This window comes from Mauremys mutica, chromosome 2 (assembly GCF_020497125.1).
Source record: "Mauremys mutica isolate MM-2020 ecotype Southern chromosome 2, ASM2049712v1, whole genome shotgun sequence".
In the NCBI taxonomy this organism is placed as follows: Eukaryota; Metazoa; Chordata; order Testudines; family Geoemydidae; genus Mauremys; species Mauremys mutica.
In genome coordinates, this window is record NC_059073.1 from 24,103,840 (window position 1) to 24,127,093 (window position 23,254).

The 23,254-nt window shown below is 41.4% G+C and overlaps 1 protein-coding gene across 19 annotated transcripts in view; it reads left to right on the plus strand.

Moving 5' to 3' along the window:
- Positions 1 to 23,254, plus strand: part of MTSS1 (MTSS I-BAR domain containing 1) — a 175,256-nt gene that overhangs the window by 114,287 nt on the left and 37,715 nt on the right. For 18 of the 19 annotated variants that reach the window (XM_045004247.1, XM_045004257.1, XM_045004249.1 and 15 more), the window contains 3 exons: positions 16,894 to 16,978; positions 18,439 to 18,530; positions 20,784 to 20,858. In XM_045004247.1, coding sequence (XP_044860182.1) covers positions 16,894 to 16,978; positions 18,439 to 18,530; positions 20,784 to 20,858 — 252 coding nt within the window. Of the gene's footprint in view, positions 1 to 4,097; positions 4,103 to 16,893; positions 16,979 to 18,438; positions 18,531 to 20,783; positions 20,859 to 23,254 lie in introns of those variants that run through there. The other variant, XM_045004261.1, reaches the window with a different exon arrangement.

Genomic DNA, 23,254 nt, shown 5'->3' on the forward strand with positions numbered 1-23,254 from the left:
TCCAAATATAGAAACCCTCTTTGAAGGGTGTAAACACGAAGGAGGGAGAGGAATTACCTAGTGGTACACGGGGATGACTGTGCAACATGAAGAGGGGAAAATTTTAGGATGAATATCAGGATGAGATGTGTTAGGCTGTAGATTAGTCTGCAGTTGGTGCAAAGCACTGTGTTTGGGACACTTAAAAGTCTGGAGTAGCCCTGTGTTGTCAGCGAGATGAACTCGATGGCCTGATAGGTCTTATCCCTTTTTGATATTTTCATCTTACCCCACATCATTTACAAAAATGAGAGTTCTTTGACATATTTAGACTAAGTCAAATGGAATCTTGTAAAGGGGAAGCCATTTCTCCTAATGGGACCCCTCTGCTGCTTTTGCAAATTGATTTGTTTTGCTCTTCCTTTTGCAAAAGGCAGAGAAACTTCAAAGGAAGCCACATCCTACCGCCTCGTGCATGCGCTTTACATTCAAATCAGATTCTTCTCATTCATTGCTTGTGATGAACAGAATGTCCTGGAGGGGGCTTCCCAGTGCTTTAAATTGCTGTCACTACTGTTGTTATAGGTAAACTTCGAGAGGGGTTATATTGAAAGAGAAGCTGAGACTGCTGTTTCTTGCTTAGTACTTATTTTATGGCTGCAAATCTGGCACCTCTTTAGGCGTTTAATGTGCACGCACCCACCCCAACCACCAACACTGTAAAGGGGGGTAGTGGGGGAATCTCCTATCTCCCAGCTCCTGTTTGGAACTTGGCACGCTCTTTAATTTCATGTGGTGTCTGTGCCATTTAGCTTGCCTGCTTGAAACAAATGAAGTAGAGTAATAGGTAGATCACTGTTCCTTGAGTCTGGTTCTGTTGTTCATTGGTGTGCTGAAATTTATCAGTCTCCTAAGAATTTTCTATGCTTTCATTTCTGTCGGTGTAGGATTCTGCCATAGCTATTGGATAATAAAATAGTGCATTACATGGAATTTATCCCACATGCATCCCTGTTCTCTCTTTGAATTACCAACATTGCTCTCATTTTATCGCAATCTTTCCTGCAAGCAGTTTTTCACGGTTTTCCTGATCCTTTTGGAAATGGCAGATTAATGAGACTAAAGGAGTGCCTTGGAACGGTTTGTCATAACCATAGAGTGACTGCTTAGGTCAGGATCTAATTACTCTGTCCCTATTCTTATATCAAGAAGTAGTTCTTTATATAATTTATTTTACCTACTTTAAACGTATTGTTATGAAATCTAGGCTAATGCTGTTGCAGGCAGTTTTATCTAGAATGGATTGCAGCTGGACAGATTGAATGCACCAATTATTTTGTTAAGGATTTGCCCTTGAGTTTCTCAGATTGAGTGGCAATGTTGCTGCTTCAGAAGACAAATTCTGAGATAATCAAAGACCACACAAGGGCTGCATTGCAGTTACTGTGAGCCTACATCACAACCAGAAATTTGGGCTGTTGAAGTGTTCATCAGGAGCCTAGGAAGGTGTGGCTTTAGTTCTGTAGAGTGGGAAGAGATCTTACAATGTATCGGCTTTCTAAGGTTTTTGATGTTTTAAAGGCTTTTTCTGCATGATACTCACTTGATCTCAGCCCCCCTCCTCTCTAATACTATGTACAAAGCTGAAAGTGCATATGCAGTGAGAGATTTTGAGCCTCATCGCTCTCTGTATTCGGAAATATACACATATAGTACGTAAGAGAATTAACCAGAAGAACTGGGACCTAGCTACAGTACTTTAATGCAGTAGCTAGTGATCCTTTATTTACAGGAGGGAAGTACAGATTTGATCACAGTTCTGTTGTCTACTATTTTGCTCTTTTACAAGTAGTGATATCTATTTTTCCATACATAAATGGCATTGCAAGCTGCAGATGGTGAGATTGGCTGTTGGATATTGTTGCTTCAGATGGAAACTGATTGTGGTGAAGAGGTTTGTGGGGTGGAAGGAAGTAAAGTAGTGAAACTTCTATTCCATTGGATGTCTCTTAAGACTGATAAGATGTAATACATACCAGAGCATAACCAACTTGAATATTTTGCATATAGCATACATTTCTAAGGTTCACCACACTTTCTGACCCTTCCAATACGCAATATCTCATTTCCGGTACTAAATATTACAAAATATTTATTCTAGTTCAATAACTGGATGCTACTTAAGGCTCACAAGTATCAAAACTTGATGAAAATCATTGATACAACTCTGCAATTACAGCAGAACAGCCCTGTAGTTAATGGATAACTGATACAAATTTTGCTGAAGCAAGGGAAAGAGCTTTTGAATGTTAAACGTGCTGTATTCATTTTAGCACTTGTGGCAATATTCATGCTTAGAAAGCAAAGCGTTTCACAAAGATGGTTAAGTTCCATTATTCCCATTTTACAGTTGGAGAAATTGAGGTATAAAGAAGCTAATATTTTGCCATTCATATTCATAATTTCCTATTTAAAAAATCAACCAAAACCTAAGATCTAGTAGGAAAACTGTGAGACAGACCACACAGAAAGAAACGAAACAAACATGCTCCCTGTAGTTGAATTTATGTGATCCAAAATAACTTTGATCACTGATCTTAGTATAGTTTTGATTTTTTTGTGAGAAATTTCAATTGATCTCTTATATTGTTTTTCATTGACATTTACTGTCAAGTATAAGACACATTTATTGATGTGTCCATATGCAGGTATTTTGGGCATAGTGTTAATTGGGACGCATGGTCCCCTTAAAGAAAGGGTAGTCAGTAAGTGGACTGTAGGCCAAATTTGGATCACCGGACGCAAAATGTTTGTATTTGAACAGACCGCAAAATGAACAGACTGCAAAATGCTTTTATTTACTTATTATCATTATTATTATTTTCTCTGAAGTCTGGACCTGGACTATACCTTGACCGAGAAATTTGATCCTTGACAAAAAAATAGATTACTCCTGCCTTAAAGCATTACCAGCAATCGTACAGTGTAGAGAGAAAGTAACTGCATACACAGTAGCTATGGTTGGTCTCCCTCCGTCTCACACCCTTTCAGAGATGCTGCATTCTTGTCCTATGGACTGGTTTTCCTGATCTTCAAGACCACACCTTCCATCTGGGGCTCCTCTGTCCCACCCGTGGCCATAATTTGTAACTCATTCATGTGCTGCATACAAACACAGTTTTAAATGAATCATACTTTGATCTGGGGATCTGAGACTAGAACCCAGATCCTTCAGCTTCCAAAACACAGGTCTTCACCACTTGAGATCACAATAGTAGTAGATCTCTTAACCTCTCTGTGGTCCATCCATTAGAGGGCATGTCTCCCATAAAGTCAGGAAATTACAAATGCACTCTAAAAGACATTGCAGGAGGAGTTACTGTTCCCTAATACCCCATTAGAGCATTACAAATGTTAGACTTACAAAATGGTCTGTAATTGGGTCATGCTCTTTGTCTGAGAGTAACCTGGTTCTCATGTTGACCGTCTTCAGAGGAACAGCTGGATGAAATGAACCGAGTCCTGCTTCATGGTTGAGAGAGCGAGAGAATGGTGAGGGGGAAGGGAAGTCTGTAATGCAAGAGCATCACTACTAATGTGGGAACATGGCACTAAATCAAAGTGCTTCCTCTGGGAATAGTTAATAAATTCTAAATAGCAGGCGAATCTTTCCAAGTAGTTTCCTGGAAACCTGCAATTTAGGTGCTGGCATTATGTGCACCAGAGCACTTAGAGCCTAGGTCAAAAGCCCCTTTGCCTGCTCTGACATTTCCTATCATTAACTGACAATTTTATAAACCAGCCATGCCTTCCTAAACAAAGGCTGAGGAACAAAGTTGAACAAAGGAGTGGCAATGAGGGTTGAGAAGATGTGAGGTTTGCATGAACTTACCTCAGTACCAAAAAGTCAGATGACCAGATGCCGATCTCGGTATCATTAGGCATAAGTCAACTTAACCTTGAAAAACAGGGCAAAATGCATTTTGATGTGCTTTAGGAAATTCGGAGAAAATATCTGTGTCCAGATATGTTGGTGTTATCCAAGAGCTTAGCCTCTCAAGTACACCAGAGAATCTCTGTAACTAGGTTGTGACACTGGTATTTGACCCGTTTAACACACGTGGTTGAGTTGTGTTGACATAAAAACATTTTCCCCAATACAAACAAGTGTCCACTGTGTTTCTGTCCACACCTACCAGGCTGCTTTACCATGTCATCTTTCAGGTCATTCTCGATAAATTTAGGCAGCTAATGCCTGAGGTGGGAACCGAGCAACTAGAAGTCATGCACACAGCAGCAGTGGGCAATGCACTCTGAGATGTTCCACTGCACAACATGCTGGGAGTGAGGACAACCAGCCAAGCCGGTTACACAAGCGCTCTTTGTGAAGGGAGCGGAGAGGTAGTTCCATCTGCACAGCAGAAGAAGTGGGCCAAATGAGTTGCCAGAAGACAGCCATGTGCCAGCCGCATATGCTGGCAGGGAAAGGAATGTTGCTAGCTGCCATCGTTACTAAGAAAGCAGCAGCAGCAGCATTGTGTGCGGACAGAACCCTTGTGTAGAGCCAGAGGAGCTTGATTGATTACAAACTGTTAAAAGTTGTAAAGTAGACGGGGTGATGGCACTGTCCTTTATAGGGTGCAGAGGAATTTGTCTTTCTTTTCAAGTCTTGAATTGCAGGGCATGCTAAGTCTCTATTCATCTTTTTTTTTTCTCTCAGCGCACTTTCCTTCTTGTCTTGGTGTCCGTGGGTAGGGGAAAAACTGTCACCTCTAAGGGGGGTTTCTTGGAGCTTTTTACAATTAGTTTCAGTGAGGAAATGCACAAAGTGTCTTTAAGCTTTCTTATCCAAAATCTTAAACTTGTTTGTGCTTAATTTGTGTACATCATAGTAGCAACTGAACAGCAAAGTTATTCGTGTGCAGTCTAACAATCTGAGCTCTTAAGTTTCCATCATAGTTGTGGGGATCTTCTGAAAGAAGGAATCAAAAAGACATTTCGCTGTATTTTGTGGGATGGTGCTAAATCCTGCATTGGAATTTCCCGTCTTGTCCATGCATTTTACTTCCCTTTTGCCTGCCTTCACTGATGGCTCTGCTGCAGTGGGACATGAGCATATGCTGTGCTTGGTATTTGCATGTAAATGAACACCCTAAATATCTTGTTTTGCTCTAGAATTGTACTACAACAATGCATAGCTTTTTTAAATGAAGGATGTCTTTTGTAAGATTTGCAAAGTAAGAAAATCTCAGGAAGCTATTCCCACTTTTATGCTCCATGCTTTGAACGGGGGTGCTTTAAATTCAGCATGCCAGTTTAGATTGTTGTAAAGAATTTTGGGGTAAGCAGTATATTTGCCAGCTGAGCTGTTAACTCAAGCCTGCAAAGAATTTATTTGGAGAACAAGGGCTGGCCTCATCAGATTTCCCACCTCTAAATTAATCTGTTAATGGGTATGCAAGCTTATTAATGTAAAAAGCGTACTCCTCTACTGGTGTGTATACGCAGAGGGGGAAAAGATGCTACAGTACCATTTTAAAATTCAAAATTGACAAATTTTGTAATTAGATTTAGTTTATTTCAGAGTTTGTAGCATTTAGTGCAGTTATGTGGCCAGAAGAGTAAAAACACTTGACTTCTGGGTGTTCAGATTATTGTCCACATTGTTTTTCATAACAGGTGGAGTATTGCTTTTTTCCATTGGTGTCAAGTGCTGTGTACTAAATTCCTGTGCCTACTGGGTTTAAACAGCCAGCTGGTGTTAGGCTGTGTGGTGCTGGTCTCCCTCCATTTGTGGAAAAGCATAACTACCATATGTAACAAATGTAGGAAAGCTAGAGATGAAAGTAGTTGCAGTAATGCAAAATATTAGTGCCAGACCAAATGTTTGGATACTGACCTGCTGAACAGCACAGCATGGGTCTTTGAACATAGTACTGGATAAAATAGCTTAGCAGGTTTCATGGAATCTAGGTAACCATTTTAGTGGCACAGTTATCCAACTTAAACTTAATACTCGTGTTAGTTGTCTTTTGGTTGAAGGAGTTCAGAAAGTCTCCAAATTTTGCCTAAGAAATTGCTGTCTAGAGAAGTGGTGGAAAAAGACAGTTAATTTTAAAGCTCCGTTCTTTGTACCAATCCATGTTAAAACTAATTTCAACAATGAATTATTCCCGGGAGATAGAGTTCACAGGTATTTCAAAATACAGTTGAGATCAGATTTTTAAAATTGGCTTCACAGAATGGACAGCAGCTGCCTTTGGAGTGTGTGCATTTAGGAGTGCAATGAAAACTTGTTCCGACAGTCATACCACACTAAACCCAGTGAAAGAATGTTAACACTAATGCAAAAGGAAAGACAGTCACAAGTGGGAAATGAAGCACATTATGGAATACCTGGAAATGGAGCATAGCATTCCTCTACATGCTTTATTGGGCCCTGTTGGGCTGTTCTGCTTAATTGTGCATTTAATTGTTCTTCTTGGTTGGTGTTGCCATTTTAATTTAAACATTTGTACTGTATTCCTATATGTTGAATGAAGACCTATGAAATTTCATGGAAAGTGTGTTATGTTAACTTTAATATAGCATTTAGTGAATTTCCTCCTTTTGTTACCCCACCATCCTCCCTTGTACCCCGCCATGGAAAATGCTCTAGAGTTGTTCTGCTCGGAAAAGTGACCGTATAAAAATAGGACTGCCATACTCTGCAGAACTGCTCACTGTGTGTTCTCTCAGTTGTATCTGCTGCCATTAGTGACAAATTCTTTGTTCTGCCTTTTGCACCTGTTAGACTTTGGTTCCAACTCACCCTTCCATATGAATATCAAACAGAATTCCAGTAGCAGTGATGTCCTGCATATGCCATCAGTTTCATCTAACCCTTAATACATATAGGGTGTCACAGAGAATCCTGGTGCATTCTGGCCTAGGCCAGTGAACACTTGTGTATTTGCATGCTCTTCCCATTTCCTAAACTCAACCAAGTATTGCACGAAGTGCACCCACTGTATATGGACGTAGAAGACTTAACCAAACATTCTATTCCAAATGGAACATTTTGAATACAGATATTAACTAATGAATTTGGACTGAAACCATTTACGTGTTTTCTCAGATTGAGGGGTTTTATTTTGTTTTTGTGGGGTTTGTTTTTAAATTCCCAAACCTTGTTTGGAGGTCCTCAGAGGGCAGAGTTTTGTTACTCTTCAGGAATAATCCTCTGTATCTTACTGAGCTCCATCATTTACGTTAATTAATTACCAGGTCTGGTCCACATCTTAAAAGTTTTGCCAGCACAGATACGTTGGTAAGGAGTATGAAATATCAGAACCCTGACTGACATAACTTTATTGGCAAAAGCCATATGGTGCAAGCACTTATATCAGTATAGATTATTTTATTCAGGGGAACTGATATAAGCTATACTGTCAAAAGAAACCCTTTTGCTAATATAAGCTGCATTGCCACTAGGGGGTTTGCTCGTATAACTATACATGTATAGCTAGACCCTTTCTATTTTAAACAAAGCCTTAGTACCATTGACACAAATAGCATAGATACAGCTGCTCCTTCAACAAGAATCTGCATCTCTGAGGCAGTTTTCCTCTGATTTGTATCTGCAAAGACTTTGGCATCCTTAGTTACAGAGAAGATAGCTATTTAGCATACTTCTTTCTCAGCCAAGCTGGGAACAGAATCCCATAGCCTGGGCAAATTTTCAGTCATGTGCATATCCAAGCCCATTTAAATACATTATCCAGTACTTTTTCAAATAGGCTGTAGTACTGAATATTACACTCCATCTATTCTGTGTTGACAATTGCATGGCTATGCAGTGCATGACTGTGGCTTGTCATAATTGTGGGTTTTTTTCTGATTTAAATGAAAATAGTTAAGAGGGAGTTTAGACCGAGTAACAATTGCAAAATCACACTTGTTTCAAAGTGGTCTAATTGTTAAAAAAGTTAATGAAAACTTTACAAATTAAGTACTTCAGAAAATTGCTTCTTTTTTTTTAATCACCGTGAGCAAACAGTATTTAGAAATGTTTGCCAAGTGCAGTTCAGCTAGAAGTTTCCCAACACTCAGTTGTTTTGCCAACAATTCTTTTCGGGGGGTGGAGGGGGAGACCTGTGCTAACCTAAATAATGCTATAAACAAAAGCTCCTTCCTCCCCCAAAAGGTAGTTTATAGCATGGTTTTAAACAAGTTTGTAATAGTGTAACAGTGTTTGGTTTGCATGCAAACAGGGTTGCAGCCATGCTAGGCTCCATATAGCCCAAGGAATCCCAACAGGGGAAGTCTCTGAGGCACTGATTGATCCATCAATCCATCCTTTACTTTCATGGGACCGCATGTGGGCACAAGTGTCGTCCCCTCCCCCCCCATGAACAGCTTGCGGAATCAGGGCCTATGCTTGTAACCCATAAAGGAAACTACCTATTATTTTAACAGCTTGAGTTTAAATAAGGGTTGAGTGATAAACTGAGAAGTCCAACTGCTTGTCAGCTTGTCACAGCCTTGGTATTTAATGTATTTAATAATCAAGCCTATAGTCAGCTGCTTCTTTAATCTATGCTCTGAGATGGAAGCATCTTGATAACTTTGAAACTGCAAAATGTTATGTCCCCTTTTCATGGTCTCCCTTCCCTTTTGGAAGGAGAAGGGTGTCTGACATAATTGGGCTTCGCCCTTGAAGATAAAAAGGAATCACTTAAGTGGAGTCTTAAAGTCACTTCCTGAAAGACAGTTGTCATGCTAACCTTCTGTACCCTGCTCAACAATGAAGTTAAAGGCTAAAAGAGATAAGAGGCTGATTGTAGCCAACTGCTTTGAGTATACAAAAGGCCTTGTAGTTATACAGCTGCACATTTCATCAAATAATCATTTCATTGATACATGATCATTAAGTAGAACAGAATGATTCTAATAAAGCAATTTAGTCTCTCTCTCCTCCCTCCCCCCCTACTCCTTTTTATTCCTCTGTGGTGTTGAATAACAAATGAGCACGGAAATAGAACCATTTAAGCCTTTACAGTGGCCTCCTTGTAGCAGTATTACACAGCATTTCATTTAATTAGTTTATAATGAAGAGGTTTTTGGTCTTCTTAGGCTTGGTTGAGGGACGTGTGTGTGTGGTGAATAATGTATTTTATTTCTGCGAACACAGAATCTTTGATTTGTTTTTTTACCCCTTTTTTAAAGTTGATAAAATTTGACAGGTTGTGTTTTTTTTTTAAATACTGATGAAAGGTTCCATTGTATAGCAGTAATGCCATTCTCCACTTGTAGAACATTGCTTTAGACAGTGTCAGAGAATTTTAGGGATGTTAATGAATCATTGTAATGCACCCTGTACGGTACATACATTTTACCCACATTTTATAGGTGGAGGAACTGAGACATGGTAGTTGGGGAACTTGCCCAAGGAGTCATAGAGCAGGGAGTGGAACTCAGGTCTTCCAACACTTTACCATTTCTTTTACTAGGAGACTGCCAAATATGCCGTTATAATCTCTTCTCTTCAGGGGATTGTAAGTGTCATAGAAGCGTGCTGGGACTTTAGGCAAAATGTCAGCTTTTAAACAAAATGGAGTTTATATTGGTTCAACAATTTCTAAGCTACAGGAATGCATGGGAGTGGATGGTATTGCAGTGCAAAGCCTTTTGTCTGGCTGTATCCAGTTGGGTTTGGTAACAGCTGAACCCTGGTGCTCTGTTTGCTTCTGGGAAACAAACTGACAGCATTCTGTTCTTCAGTGAACAGGTTTTCCCTTTGCAATTGGCCACTCCTAGAGAGTCTTGGTGGGTAAGAAGTGAACAGGCACGGAGATTAGACTATCATCCCACTTTTTAGAGGTGGGTCCCCAACCTTTTTGTGAGCAGTAGCACATTCATGTTTTCAGAAGAGCGTGGCGGGCGCCAACAATTTTACAAGGCTTATTTTGTATTTGTACATTTAAATAATACAAAAAAAACATATTTAATATCACATAATATATGAACCCAGAGAGAAGCCAGAGAAAAGCTGCGAGGACAGAGAACACTGGTGCCCGCAGCCCTGGAGTACTCTGTCCCCAGCAGGCGCGGGGCCCCATATTCTCTTCTCTGCTGGGCAGTAGGTGGGCCCTGCACCTGCCAGGGACCGAGAACACCAGCGCCTACAGCCCCAGAGTTCTCTGTCCCAGGCAGGCGTGGGGCCGCGGCTTCTCTCCCCTGCTGGGAACTAGGCAGGCCCTGCACCTGCTGGGGACAGAGAACACCGCGTCTGCAGCCTGAGTTCTCTGTCTCTGGCAGGTCCCCTGCTGGGCACTAGGCGGGCACACACAAATGCCCTGGCGGGCGCCATGATGCCCACGGGCACCACATTGGGGACCACTGCTCTGGGTCATGGTTGGGTTAGTGCTGGAAAGCTTTCACTGCAGCTGCCTGTGCTTGACTGTAGGTAGACTTCACTTTTCAGGGTTTATGCATACTTGCATTAAAACTTCTTTATTTTAAATATGAAACTACTTTCCCCTATGGATTTTAAAATCCTGCTTTGTGCTCTTAAGCACTAGACTGCACCAATTGTACTGCATATTTAATACACAAACTTTCTCCCACATTCCATTCATGTTGTTGTGAGGCTAAACTCCCATGTATAATGCTGAGGGTTTGCCTGGTGGATTAGTTAGTGGCTGAAGTACTTACTGCCATGTGAACTTTCATAATTCTGTAACAAACCAAATGGTTCGTTAACATCACTAAGTTACTGTAATGCTGAACCAAAGTACGGGACTGCCTTCCCATCTGTGATGACCCTCTGGAGGAAGCTAAAAATTAATGCTAATTTAAAAACAAAACCAACAGCAAGCTTCAGCAATTCTGAAGATTCAAAAATTTTGGAACAGCTCTACTAAGATCCTATGACTTGAAGAGACCTTCTTCTGCCTGGTGCTAGTCTACGTGGGCAGTGTCCCACCAGCCGATTCCAGTATCTTTAAGCATCTTGAGCAGATGGTGTAGTTTCTTTTGGTAACCCTCAGTGGGATCAGAGGGTAATGGCCTGTAGAATGTGGTGTTAGAGAACTGCCTAGCAGCCGCTTGTTCATATTCCGACCTATTCATGATGACGACAGCACTTCCTTTGTCAGCCTTTTTTATTATGATGTCAGAGTTCCTGAGGCTGTGGATGGCATTGTGTTCTGCACGGCTGAGGTTCTTAAAACTACAATACCCACCTGGTGAAGTGAAGAAACAGAGTGACAGAGCCAGAAGAGTACCCAGAAGTCACCTACTACAAGACAGGCCCAACAAAGAAAGTAACACAATGCCACTAGCCGTCACCTTCAGCCCCCAACTAAAACCTCTCCAGCGCATCATCAAGGATCTACAACCTATCCTGAAGGACGATCCCTCACTCTCACAGATCTTGGGAGACAGGCCAGTCCTCGCTTACAGACAACCCCCCAACCTGAAGCAAATACTCACCAGCAATCACACAACAAAAACACTAACCCAGGAACCTATCCTTGCAGCAAAGCCCATTGCCAACTCTGGCCACGTATTTATTCAAGGGGCATGATCATAGGACCTAATCACATCAGCCACGCCATCAGGGGCTCGTTCACCTGCACATCTACCAATGTGATATATGCCATCATGTGCCAGCAATGCCCCTCTGCCATGTACATTGGCCAAACTGGACAGTCTCTACACAAAAGAATAAATGGACACAAATCAGATGTCAAGAATTGTAACATTCAAAAACCAGTTGGAGAACACTTCAACCTCCCTGGACACTCAATTACAGACCTAAAAGTCACAATTCTTCAACAAAAAAATGTCAAAAACAGACTCCAATGAGAAACTGCAGAACTGGAATTAAATTAGGCTTGAATAAAGACGAAGTGGATGGGTCATTACACAAACTAAAAACTATTTCCCCATGCTAATTTCCCCCCCTGCTGTTACTCACATCTTCTTGAAAACTGTTTGAAATCGGCCATCCTGATTATCACTACAAAAGTTTTTTTTCTCCTGCTGATAATAGCCCACCTTAATTGATTAGTTTCGTTAGATTTGGTATGGCAACCCCCATCTTTTCATGTTCCCTGTGTATATATTGTATTTTCTACTCCATGCATCTGATGAAGTGGATTTTAGCCCACGAAAGCTTATGTCCAAATAAATGTGTTAGTTTCTAAGGTGCCACAAGTACTCCTTGTTCTTTTTGCTGATACAGACTAACACGGCTACCACTCTGAAACCTATAAACACAGCGTGCCTTCTCACTTGGATAGGTATTTACAGACATATTTAGGTGGTTTTCTGGCTTTTCTGATCAAAAGCGTGTCAAGATTAAAAATCCAATTGTCTCTTCCAGCAGTTCAGTCTCATACACTTAATTATACTTCAACACCATTAGCTTTTAAATGGGAATTTGAAATGCAGAGTGACTTTGTTGTCGCAGTATGCTTTGAATGAACCCCAGGTTTGTTTTTGTTTTTTGCTGCAGCAGAAGCCTGCTCATACAGAACAGCTTTTTCAGTGCATGCTTGCCACCTGCACCCCTCTATGGACTGATTGACTGTGTATCCATTAGCTGCCTGCTGTGTTGAGATGGCAGCAGCCTGCAAATGAGAAGGCTTTGAGGAATACAACAAAGATCACCATGGTCTGCATCAAACAGCACTGTAATTGTTTATGGCAAGTTGCTATATGCAACTGTTGGGGTTTTTTTAATGGTCCCATAGCATTGTTACCCTGGAATGAAGATGATGAGCTGCTGGAAGGTCTGGATCTGCGACTTAAATAATCTTTGCAGCTATATTTTGATACTGACTGTGCCACTGCAAATGTCTCGTTTCTGGGATCATCAGACTCGGTGTCCCTCTGTGCTTCCATTTATGCATACATTTTCATTCAGTAGCACATTTGATCTTGAAGGTTCTGAAGAAACCAATTTTTTGTGCTTTATTATATGAGCATGAATCCTTTCTCTTTTGTTACTTAGCAACTTTTGGCAGTCACTTGTTTCCTAACACTTCCTTTGGTTTTAGACGAGCTGAGTCAGATACATTTGTGTGCTGTTTGGAAATGACTTAAACATTAATCACTCATTTTGCGGTACTGATCAGCAAATTTCACATTTACCACTTAGAGTGAGAAATTGCTTGGTGAATTCAACACTGTGAACAGAGAAAAATAAGATTAAGCTAACTGACATTATACAGCATCATTGTAATGGGGTGCACTCACCTTTCACGAGCGCTCTCCTGGCAGTGTGCGCGCCTGCACTTTCTCTCTGCTCTGTGGTGAGTCTGCAGCGATCCAGCCCTCCGGCCAAGTCACACACAGTCTGTATGTGAGTTCAGTCAAACCCCATCCTGGATAGAAGTCCAACAGGGGGCCCATCTCAGGTCCCTTTATCTGCAGCCCTATCTCTGGGCTCACTCCTCAATCAGTCCAGCAGGGCCTATTGTAGTACCCTGGTTCAAACTGCCTTTCAGCCCCTTCTGGCCTCTCTCAAATTGTCCCCTGTCCGGTATGGAGCAGTGCCCCAGAGCTCCCTCCCTGGAGGCAATGTGTCTTTGCTCCCTCTGGGCCTTTCTGGCCTCAGCTCTTCATCTGGGCCACTAAAAGAGTTCAGTTCCTCTCCTGGTGTGTATCAAAGTCCAGGCCACTTTCCCAGTGGCTGGTGGGGCTGACCCGGCCCCGCCCTCTATTCTGGGTCCCAGTCCAGGGACCCTGTAGATAGCAGCCATCCGCTTTTAAGTAAGCTGTCAGTGCTACAGTTCCCTGGGCCACTTGCCCATGGCCCCAGAACATTCTTCACCCTTATCTCAGGGCCTTGTCCTGGTTGAGTCCCAGCAGCCAGCCTGGTTCCTTCATGTTCCCCCCAGCCTCTCCCAGCACTGCTCTGTCCTAGGTCCTGTAGCTCCCTCAGCTAACCAAGCACATGGTCCATTCTCCTCCAGCTCTAGCAAGGAACTGATCTCACTCTGGCCCTGCAACATTTCTTATACTAGCCTGCTGGGTCCTGACTGGCTGCTCCCTGCAGCCCCTTTCTGATTGACTGTCTCCCGTACAGCCACTCTAGGCAGCTTGGAGGACCCTCTCCACTGCCCTTTTCTGGGCTGGGGTGTGGCAGGGCTGCGAGGCCTCCTGCAGGGACCCTAAGAGCCAGGTCCACCCCGTCACAATCATATTATCAGATTCCCTACCCACTCACAGCAAGATTTTAACAAACTAAGCCTCATGCTAACCATTGACAACTTCTCCCAGTCTCTTCTCTTTAATATTCACTGACATTTAATTTCATGTGCTGGTCCGGCTTCTCCTTGTCACCTTTGACTCTACCTATTCTTCTTCCCTTCTAGGCTTCTATAACAGTTCTAGACTTTGTTTCCTAACAGGCATACAAAAACTTGGATCTGCTCATCACTTCCCTGTGTTTTAACTTTTTACGATAATTTTCATTCATAGATCGAAATTTACACCTAATGTTTATGGTATTAAAAAAAACCTTTTAAATATATACTGCGATTCTAGAAATACTTCCAAAGAACATGGAAATTCAAAAGATGGGGGAGTAGGGGCTATTGTTTAAAAAAAAAAAAAAAATTCCCTCCATCCCAAAACTCGTGTTGTTTTCTGGAAAAACCCAGTTTTTTCACACCTCTGAAAGAGCTTGTTGCAATTAATAGTAAATACTTTGAAAATCTGCAAATGTGCTTTATTGTTATTAATAAACAGAAATAATATGTAGACCTTGTTTCATGCAGTTTTGTCGTGTGTGTGTGTGTGTATATATATATAATCCTTGTGTGCTGAATGTGCATATTTATGTTGGTTGGTTACTGCTACTTGGGTTATAATAGTACTTCCTGGCAGTTTTTATTAGTGCCCTTATTCATTTTAGCTGACCCTTATTCCCCGTTTTACAAAACACGTTCCCCATTTCCCATTTTCTGTTCTTAAATGGCTCTTCCTTTTTCTCATGGTGTGGGGTTAGGGAAGCATAAATATTAACCTATACAAACCCTAGAATACTTGTGTTCCTATTCAAGTTTCCCCAGTTCTTGCATAATGCAGCATTTCACTGTATCTTGAATGGTGAGTTACTCCACTAACGACAGTGGAGAAAGTTTTAGCACTCATTTCTTAAGAGACCTTCCTTGAAATCCCCAGTAGGAGCTCTGCCTCCATTAGGACAAGATGTTCTGTTCTTTGCTTGTTTTTTAATGGCCTGGTAGTTCTCTGTTAGGGGGAATGAAGAATAAGACCATACTGAGCATGTGGGACAAGAAAGATGCTGTCAGTAGCAGACATAATTTTTCACTGTGGGAGATAAGGGGTCTGACTTTTCCACTTTTTGGTACCCAGCTATATGTGCAGTAACAACTTTTGTATGAACTGCAGTACTAACGAGAGAACACTGAACTGCCTCAACTATAAAGACCCATTCAAGTCTGCAAGCTTTCTTCAGTCATTGTTTTTGCACAATTGTTAGTTATACTACAGCACCTTCATTCTTATAAATGTTAGTAAAACTTTAAACTTCTGTATGTTCATTATTAAATTAATTCTTTAAAGGAATTTAATTCTGAACATGTTCAAAAGGGTAAATAAAAGGCTTCTGCCATAATAAGAGACCAAAAAAAAATAACCCACAGCATTTTGTGCAAAATATTTGCAATTTCATTCTGGGTCATTTGGTGGGCCCAAAATTTTGCTATTTGTGAAAATAATTTTAACATCATAATGTGTAATTTGGCAATTTTTTTAAATGTAAAAATTGATTTTCAAATTGAAATATTGACAATATTGAGCTTTTCACTTGAAAATAAACACTTTCTGCTTAAACAGTCTAGTTTTTAGGAAAATTCGCAAAATTTCAAAGTATATTGCAAAATCAGATCAATATCACAATCAAAATGAACAACTTTACATTTTGAGGTTTTAAACCTGTTATGGGTGTTTCACACAACCCTAGTGAATATTTTTAACAAATTAGTTAGGACTTTGTGTAGAAGTTTGCTGAGATGCTACCGCTTAGCTTACATATAGCTAGAACCATATGGCTATCAAAACAAGAGCTAACTGAATACAGAAAAGGCCAAGATGATTGTTTAATTAAATTATAGAGCAGGCAAATGCTTCCTTTAAAAGAAAATGTACTTTGGGGAGAAAAAGTCCTAAAAATTAATCATTTGCTGTCAAGAGAAGTTATCATTTGGAGGCACTGAAATGAGTGACTGGGGAGTGTAGCGCACATAAACAGTGCCATCTTCTGGCAATATTGTGAAGTGATAGATGCATGGTCTATGACGACTACCGATGTGTGTTCTATATCCAGGATTGGGTTTGGGAAGAGAGAGCGTAATCTGTGCTGAAATGGGTGTTTTAAATACCAAAAACTTTGCAATATTGGCTGTGAAGAATCTGGCAAAAGGAAATTAGTCAAAAGTCCTGGGTATATTGTTTTAAGACTTTGGATTACGGTGTCTCTCTAGACACTGACCTGATCAGTGTTTATGTTACTGCTCCCAACTCTCTCTCTTCTCTCTCTACCCTGCTTCTTCCTCCTACACACCCAGCTCTGATCTCCCAGCTCTCGTGCTCCGTTTGGATCCCTTCCAAGTTAAATGTTGAGAGTATGTTGATCCTCTACACATTCTTGGCACTCTAAGCCCTCTAGAGAGAAAACTATTTTGTCCTTTTGTTAATCCAGTTCTGGGCTTCTGGTGATCAGCAATAAATCTCTTTTCCTAAATGTCAAATATTGTTTAGTAGTTCTACTGTTAATAGTACACTAGGGACTTAATTTTACAATGTGATATTTAATTCAGCTTCCATCAACATCACAGTGAGAGTTTCACATCCGAGAGATCCCTGTTCCTTAACTCTTTTGTATTTCGTTTTCAGGTGGTACCAGAGAAATTGGGTCCGCCCTGACGAGAATGTGCATGAGACACAGAAGTATAGAGTCCAAACTCAGGCAGTTTTCAAGGTGAGCAATTACGCAGCCTGGCCCAAAGCTTGGGAATCACTCTTCACTGGCTACTGGACTACAGTCAAAACATAATTGTTACACAGCCCCTTTCATTCAGGAGCACGTTAAGCTGTTTACCAGTGTTGGCTTCCAGCTGACCTCTGACTTAAAGTCAGTAAGAACAGGCTTTCTTTTCTCTCCCCCAACAAATTGGACTTCATAGAAATAGAGAGGAACAGGGATTTAGCTGCTCATTCTGAGAATTGGTCTTGCCAGCTCAAGCTGCTTTAAATGCTGGAAATTCCTATCATCAAAGTTAGTGTAGCTCAGCAGTGCTCAGTCAATTCATGGTGTTGGGAACTGGGCTTAGAATTTCTGTGTTGTCACCGAGTTAAAGTAAAAGCAAGTACTTCACCCCGTCTTTTCAAATGCATGGGAATCCGAATAACTTGCAGCCAAGAAAGTTTGGGAGCAAACTGACATGAACTGAACTCCTCCACTGCACCCCATTTCAGTAGATTTCTACAGAACATAAAAATAGTGAGGTGGGGGAGGATAACACAATCTTGTTGTGTGTTAGGAAGAAAGCTGCCAATATGCTTACTCCAACACCTTTTATCACAGAAGTAAAATGCATACTCTGTAAGAGGAAACCGTGACCTGCCATTTCTTTGACCTAGATACATTTTTTTTAACGGGGTAAATTTGAGGGACTGAAGATTGGTAAAAGGGGGTAGTCCTGTCATCTCTCAATTACTGGTTTGAATTCTGTTCATGTCAGCTGTGACCAAAAATTGGCTGGTCAGTAGCCTATTTTAAATGAGTTTGGTCTCAATCCAGGTCCCTAGTGAACAGAATCCACAACCACAATTGGAACTCCTATTTAGCATTCTCAGCAGAGATGCCAGGAATTCAGTGGGCATAGAGACTGAATTACCCCAGCACCATGGTCCCCACTGATGAGGATTGGGGCACATGGATGGGGCAGAATACAGACGCTTACACTGCTGCTGTTTGTGCTCTGCCTGTGCATTACGGCTTTGTACAATCTTTTTGGATAAATAGTCTTCAGGACATCAATCTAGAGCATTCTGCAAACACTGACTTCGGCAAGCATGTGACAAATGAAAAATCTAATTGTTTACATTGGCCCTGTTTCAGGTCACTCCTCTGGTTTATAATCTATTCCACACCTCCCCTGAACTTCTACACACTAATTCTTGTTCTCCTGTTATGCGGGTTTTTTGAGTGTCTCATCTTTGGCTTTCATCCAACCAGAGAAATTTGGGTCACAACTATTTAACCACCTGATTGTATAGCAGGCACTTAAACACTTTCAAGTTTAGATATTTGCACTGCATGGCACTATTAACTGTTGCAGCAGAGTAAAATACTCCAATATTGACCTTGGCTCTGGATATAGAAATAAGGGCATCTGCAGGATTTGATTGCTCTTTGTGTTTTTTCAACAAAATTAGTGCTTTAATTGACTGTCTGATAAACCCACTTCAAGAACAGATGGAAGAGTGGAAGAAAGTGGCCAATCAACTGGATAAAGACCATGCAAAAGGTAGTTATAGAGGAAGAACACTGTAGTATTATAGGACAAGGTTGTAATACAAGATTTCTTCCTAACACGGCACTTCCCCTTTTACTGGGTATTGGGGAAACCATATTACACTTGCTTAAGATCAATACTAATTTTCCTCATTAGTTTTTGAAAAAACTACTTAGCAAATATAGTTAGCTAATTCTTCAAGCTTTACAGGCTTAATTTTGAAGCTAGGTGCTGAAGGGTCTAAATGAACTCTGTAATGGGCTGTTTTCAGCATATCACTAAACCTAGGTGAATCTTCTCTTGTAAATTTAAGTCTGGCACGGTGTTTTTCTCAGCAAACTCTTGCTGCGTGATGCCTTGCCATGCACTCTGCTGGGGATATGGCACCCACCACTCGACAGCCTGGGGATTTGCAGACTACCTGTAATGTTAAGAAAAGCCTTAGCCCTCCAGATATCATGTAGTCTTGTAAAGCATTCAGTCTTTTTTGGTTTATATCCAATAGGATATGAGAGATAAATATTCAAAGAGAACTTGGAAAACCATCTGTTAGAGGGCAGGAGAAGCCATCTTCCCACTCAGCAGAGCGAGAGTGGCAGTGCTGTTCCGTGGTGGGGTGATCTCTCCCGTAGAATGCACAGTGTGGGGAGAGAGGGATAGTTGCACACAGCTGGAGCCCTGGCTGTTGCCAGGAAACAATTTCAGACATATGAGGCGTTGCATTGGGTGCAGTTGACCTCTGACACAGCCGTTTGAACTTGTTTGTTATACTGTTAGCCTTTAAAATTCAAGTCCTTGGGTCTGCGTGAACAAAGCAGAGTCATGCTTGCTGATCTAGTAATGCTCTGAGCATTCAGATCATGGATGTGCAGTGACCCGGGCTTGTTGGACTGAGAGCAGTTGAGACTCCTGTGGAGGCTGCACAGTGGTCCCTGTGGGAGGAAGTGCCTCTTAGCACCCAGTTGATGTTGTGGCCTAATAGAAGCATCAACAGTCTCAGAAGGAATTTCCATCCTGTCCTTCACTCTTGCAACTACAGAGATGCCTGGGGGAGATTTAAGCAGAGAGAAGCAGTGGGCCGGAGGGATCAGTTGGGCTCCTAAATGTGGGGTTCTCTGAAGAGTGGAGGCTGGGGATCAGTGCAGCCAAGTGAATAGAGCAGTGGAATGGGGCACAGGAGACTTGGGTTCAGTTGCTGGCCCTGCCACTGTCCTGCTGGGTGATGTTGGGCAAGTCACTTCCTTTTCTATGCCTCAGTTTTTCCATCTGTAAAATTGGGATTATGATACCGACCTCCACTATTAAACCCCTTTGAGATCTACTGATGGAAAATAGTATATAAGAGCAAGGTGGTATTGCTGTTAAAACAGATGAGAGATTGCATACCTGGGACCAAAACAATTTGCCGAAATTGACACACATTCACGAAATGTGTCGGTCAACCAGAACCTGCATTTAAAAAAAATTTATTTATTTATTTATTTTTTTGCAAAAAGTTTCAGCCAAATTTTTTTGCCTAGCTCTAGATATGACATCCCTTCCCTGACTTTCAAAGGAGATGGTAAATATAGTGTTCTCTATTTTACAGTTAGTGGATACTAATTTTTGAACACACATGTTCTGAGAGGCCTGTCAAAATCCTCCTGTGTTCCATTGCTATTAGTGGATAAGTCATGAATCAAGCTAGTTCTCTCATTTTGTGTTGTGTTCACTGATATTTCTGTAAAGACCTAGTTTATTTGGAAAAAAGGCCATTGAGGATACGTCTACACTGCATGGCACAGGAGCAGTTGGCTGGCGTTAGCTGACTCGGGCTGATGGGGTGCAGACTGCTGGGCTATAAAACTCCAGTGTAGACATTTGGGCTCAGGCTAGAGCCTGGGCTCTGAGACTCTGCCAGGGGGAAGTGTCTGAAAGCCCGGGAGCCAGCCCAAGCCTAAACGTCTCCACTGCGATTTTAGCCCCACCGCACAAGCTCCACGAGCCTGAATCAGCTGACCCAGGCTCTCAGATTCAGTGCTATGTGTGTTTTATTGCGTGTAGGTGTACCCTGTGAGCACTATTTCACCCAAAACCAAAGCTACAGACACTACAAAATGTCAATCTAATTTTTAAGCTGTTCTGATTAAAAGTGAATATCCCTGTGTGCTGTGCTAAAATTTCTAGTCTAGGGAACATTTATAGTGTCTTAAAACAGAGTCTTTTTTGTAAAACAAAGACTGAACCAAGTATCAAACGTGTTGATATACAGACTGTGTTTTTTAGAGTACAAAAAAGCCCGCCAAGAGATAAAAAAGAAGTCATCGGACACGCTGAAACTGCAGAAGAAAGCAAAGAAAGGTAACTTTCTCCATACTTTTATCATTGAGATACTTTTGTGAAGGATTAATTGGCAAAAATTGCCTAGCTATAGGATGTTCTGTGGAAACCATCATTCCATATAGTGTCACATCTCCTGTCATGGTGTTCTAGTAGAAAGCATAAAAGCTGCTGTCTGTTTTAAAATGCCTTAAAAGAGTGTGAAAAATCTCTGTATACAAAATTGATCAGCAGAGAGAGTTTTTAAAATGGAATATTTTTGTGGTTTTTTTCATGGTAAGGAACTGATAATGTTGTATGACTTGTGCTGTGTTATACATGCAAAATTTCCTGGAAGTTTTGGAATAGTATAGAAAAGCCATTATGCAAATACTCTGTAGTAGTTATAGCAGGAAATTATGCTGTTCTCTTTTTTCCACCCCCATCTTTTACAATTTATAGTCTCCTAAACTTCCCATTGTTTGTTACAAGATTCATAAAACGACAGCTGTAGGAAGCAGGTATTGGTCACTGTCAGAGAGTGCACTTAGCAATAGTAAAAAGCCAGAAGATGAGGTAAAGAAAGGCAGTACAATAGTTTCCTCCTCCCCAACAAAATTCCCAAGCTCTTTCTCTCATAATCCAGTGATACAATGTTTAGTAGCAGAATCTGCGTTGTTTCACAGTGGTTTGTTCCCCATTGGTGATTTGTCAGTGATTTATTTTAAATTCGCACCTTCTTGAAGTCAGAGGGCTGTGGTGGTAACACAACGTGAGGTCCCGAGCTCTGCTGAGTGATGCACAAACCTCACCAGCCCGTAAGTTTCATATTCTTACTACTGCCTCCGTACGCTTGCAAAACTGGACTGGAAACCTTGCAGGACCAGGCTCTCCTTACTTCCTGGTCCTGTGCTCTCTGATATCAGCTGGGTCGGAAATACACTTTGGACAGGTCCCCTGTTGGAACTTATGCTTCCCATGCTGGCTGAAACCTGGAAGTGTAGAGCCAAGCCAAGTGAGTGGTGGGATGTGGAGTTTCCTTAACTTTCTACATCTCGGAGATTCAGATGAATTCATGTTTTATCCAAGGCATCCCTACCTTCCCTTTCTGACCACTGAGTTAGCAGAGATTATGAACGAGTATTCTAATGGATGATCATATGACAAAATTATTTCATAGTAAATAAATTGCTCTTGAAGCTTCTCTAGCTATTTAAAGGAAGAATGGAGGGGAAGGAAAAAAAACAGCAAAAGACTGCAAAATAGGGGATTAGCACAGTGGGGCCAACAGTCTTTGCCGGTATCAGGAGTTCTTCTGGGGAAGAATCCAATATCAAATCATAATCTCGGTTTAGGTTCTTAGCTTTGCTTACTCTTTGTTTGAGAATTTGGCTGATTTCAGTCTTAATTTTATCGAACTAGTGTATGCTATTTCCCTCCCAACCACCTGCAGTCCCACTTTCTTCTTCATTGGATACCATGAGCAACGCTGCAGTGCATGGCATCCTTCAGATGGAGAGTTACAGAGAACGTGTCCGGTGTGGGACCATGGAACTGTCTTTACATGAGTTTTGTCTCAGAGGTTATCCCCTAGCGGGTTATCCCTTGCTCTCTCCCAGGCCAGCCGGCACACTCAGTGGTGCAGAGACTCCCTGGAGTTAGGGTGACCAGATGTCCTGATTTTATATGGACAGTCCTGATTTTGGGGTCTTTTTCTTATATAGGCTCCTATTACCCCCCGCCCTCCCGCGTCCTGATTTTTCACACTTGCTGTCTGGTCACCCTACCTGGAGAGAAGGAACACTTAATGCCTTCTCTGCTGGAGCATGGAGATATGTTCAGTGCTGTTCTATCTAGTTTCTTATACCAGGCTCATCACCGTAGTATCTGAGCATCTTCCAGAAATGCATTAAGCAAGGTGACTAATGTGTGTGTTCTCTTATTCTGTCTCCAGGTACAGGAGGATGTGCAGTGGAGGGTATTGCCTTTATTTTTATTTTATTTTTTTTAAAGGAACTAGAGCTGGCCAAGAGATCATCAGCTCAATATGGTGTCTTATTTTATTTTGTGAAAGGATTAAAAGGGGAAAAGTAAAAGGCCTTTTGCATTAGTGTCTCTCTCGTGACACAGATTCCATGGTGGTAATACTGTGAATTGGTACTGGTTTAAAAATCCAGTCACCCTTTCTAAATGTTGACACCTTGGGATATGCTGTCAGAATCCTTACTGAGTCGCCCATGCTGGTGTGCATTGCATTATTGGGACACTTCAGTTCCCTGAGTTGTCTCTGTCTTGAAGAATCACTTGGATCCAAAATTTCTTTAAGGTAGGAATTGAGGACAAAATGAGTGGCAAAGGGAGCAGCAAGGGAGGTTGGAAATGAGAAGAGCAAAGGAAGCCAGCCAGATAGCCAACCCAATACACAGTGAAATCAGGGT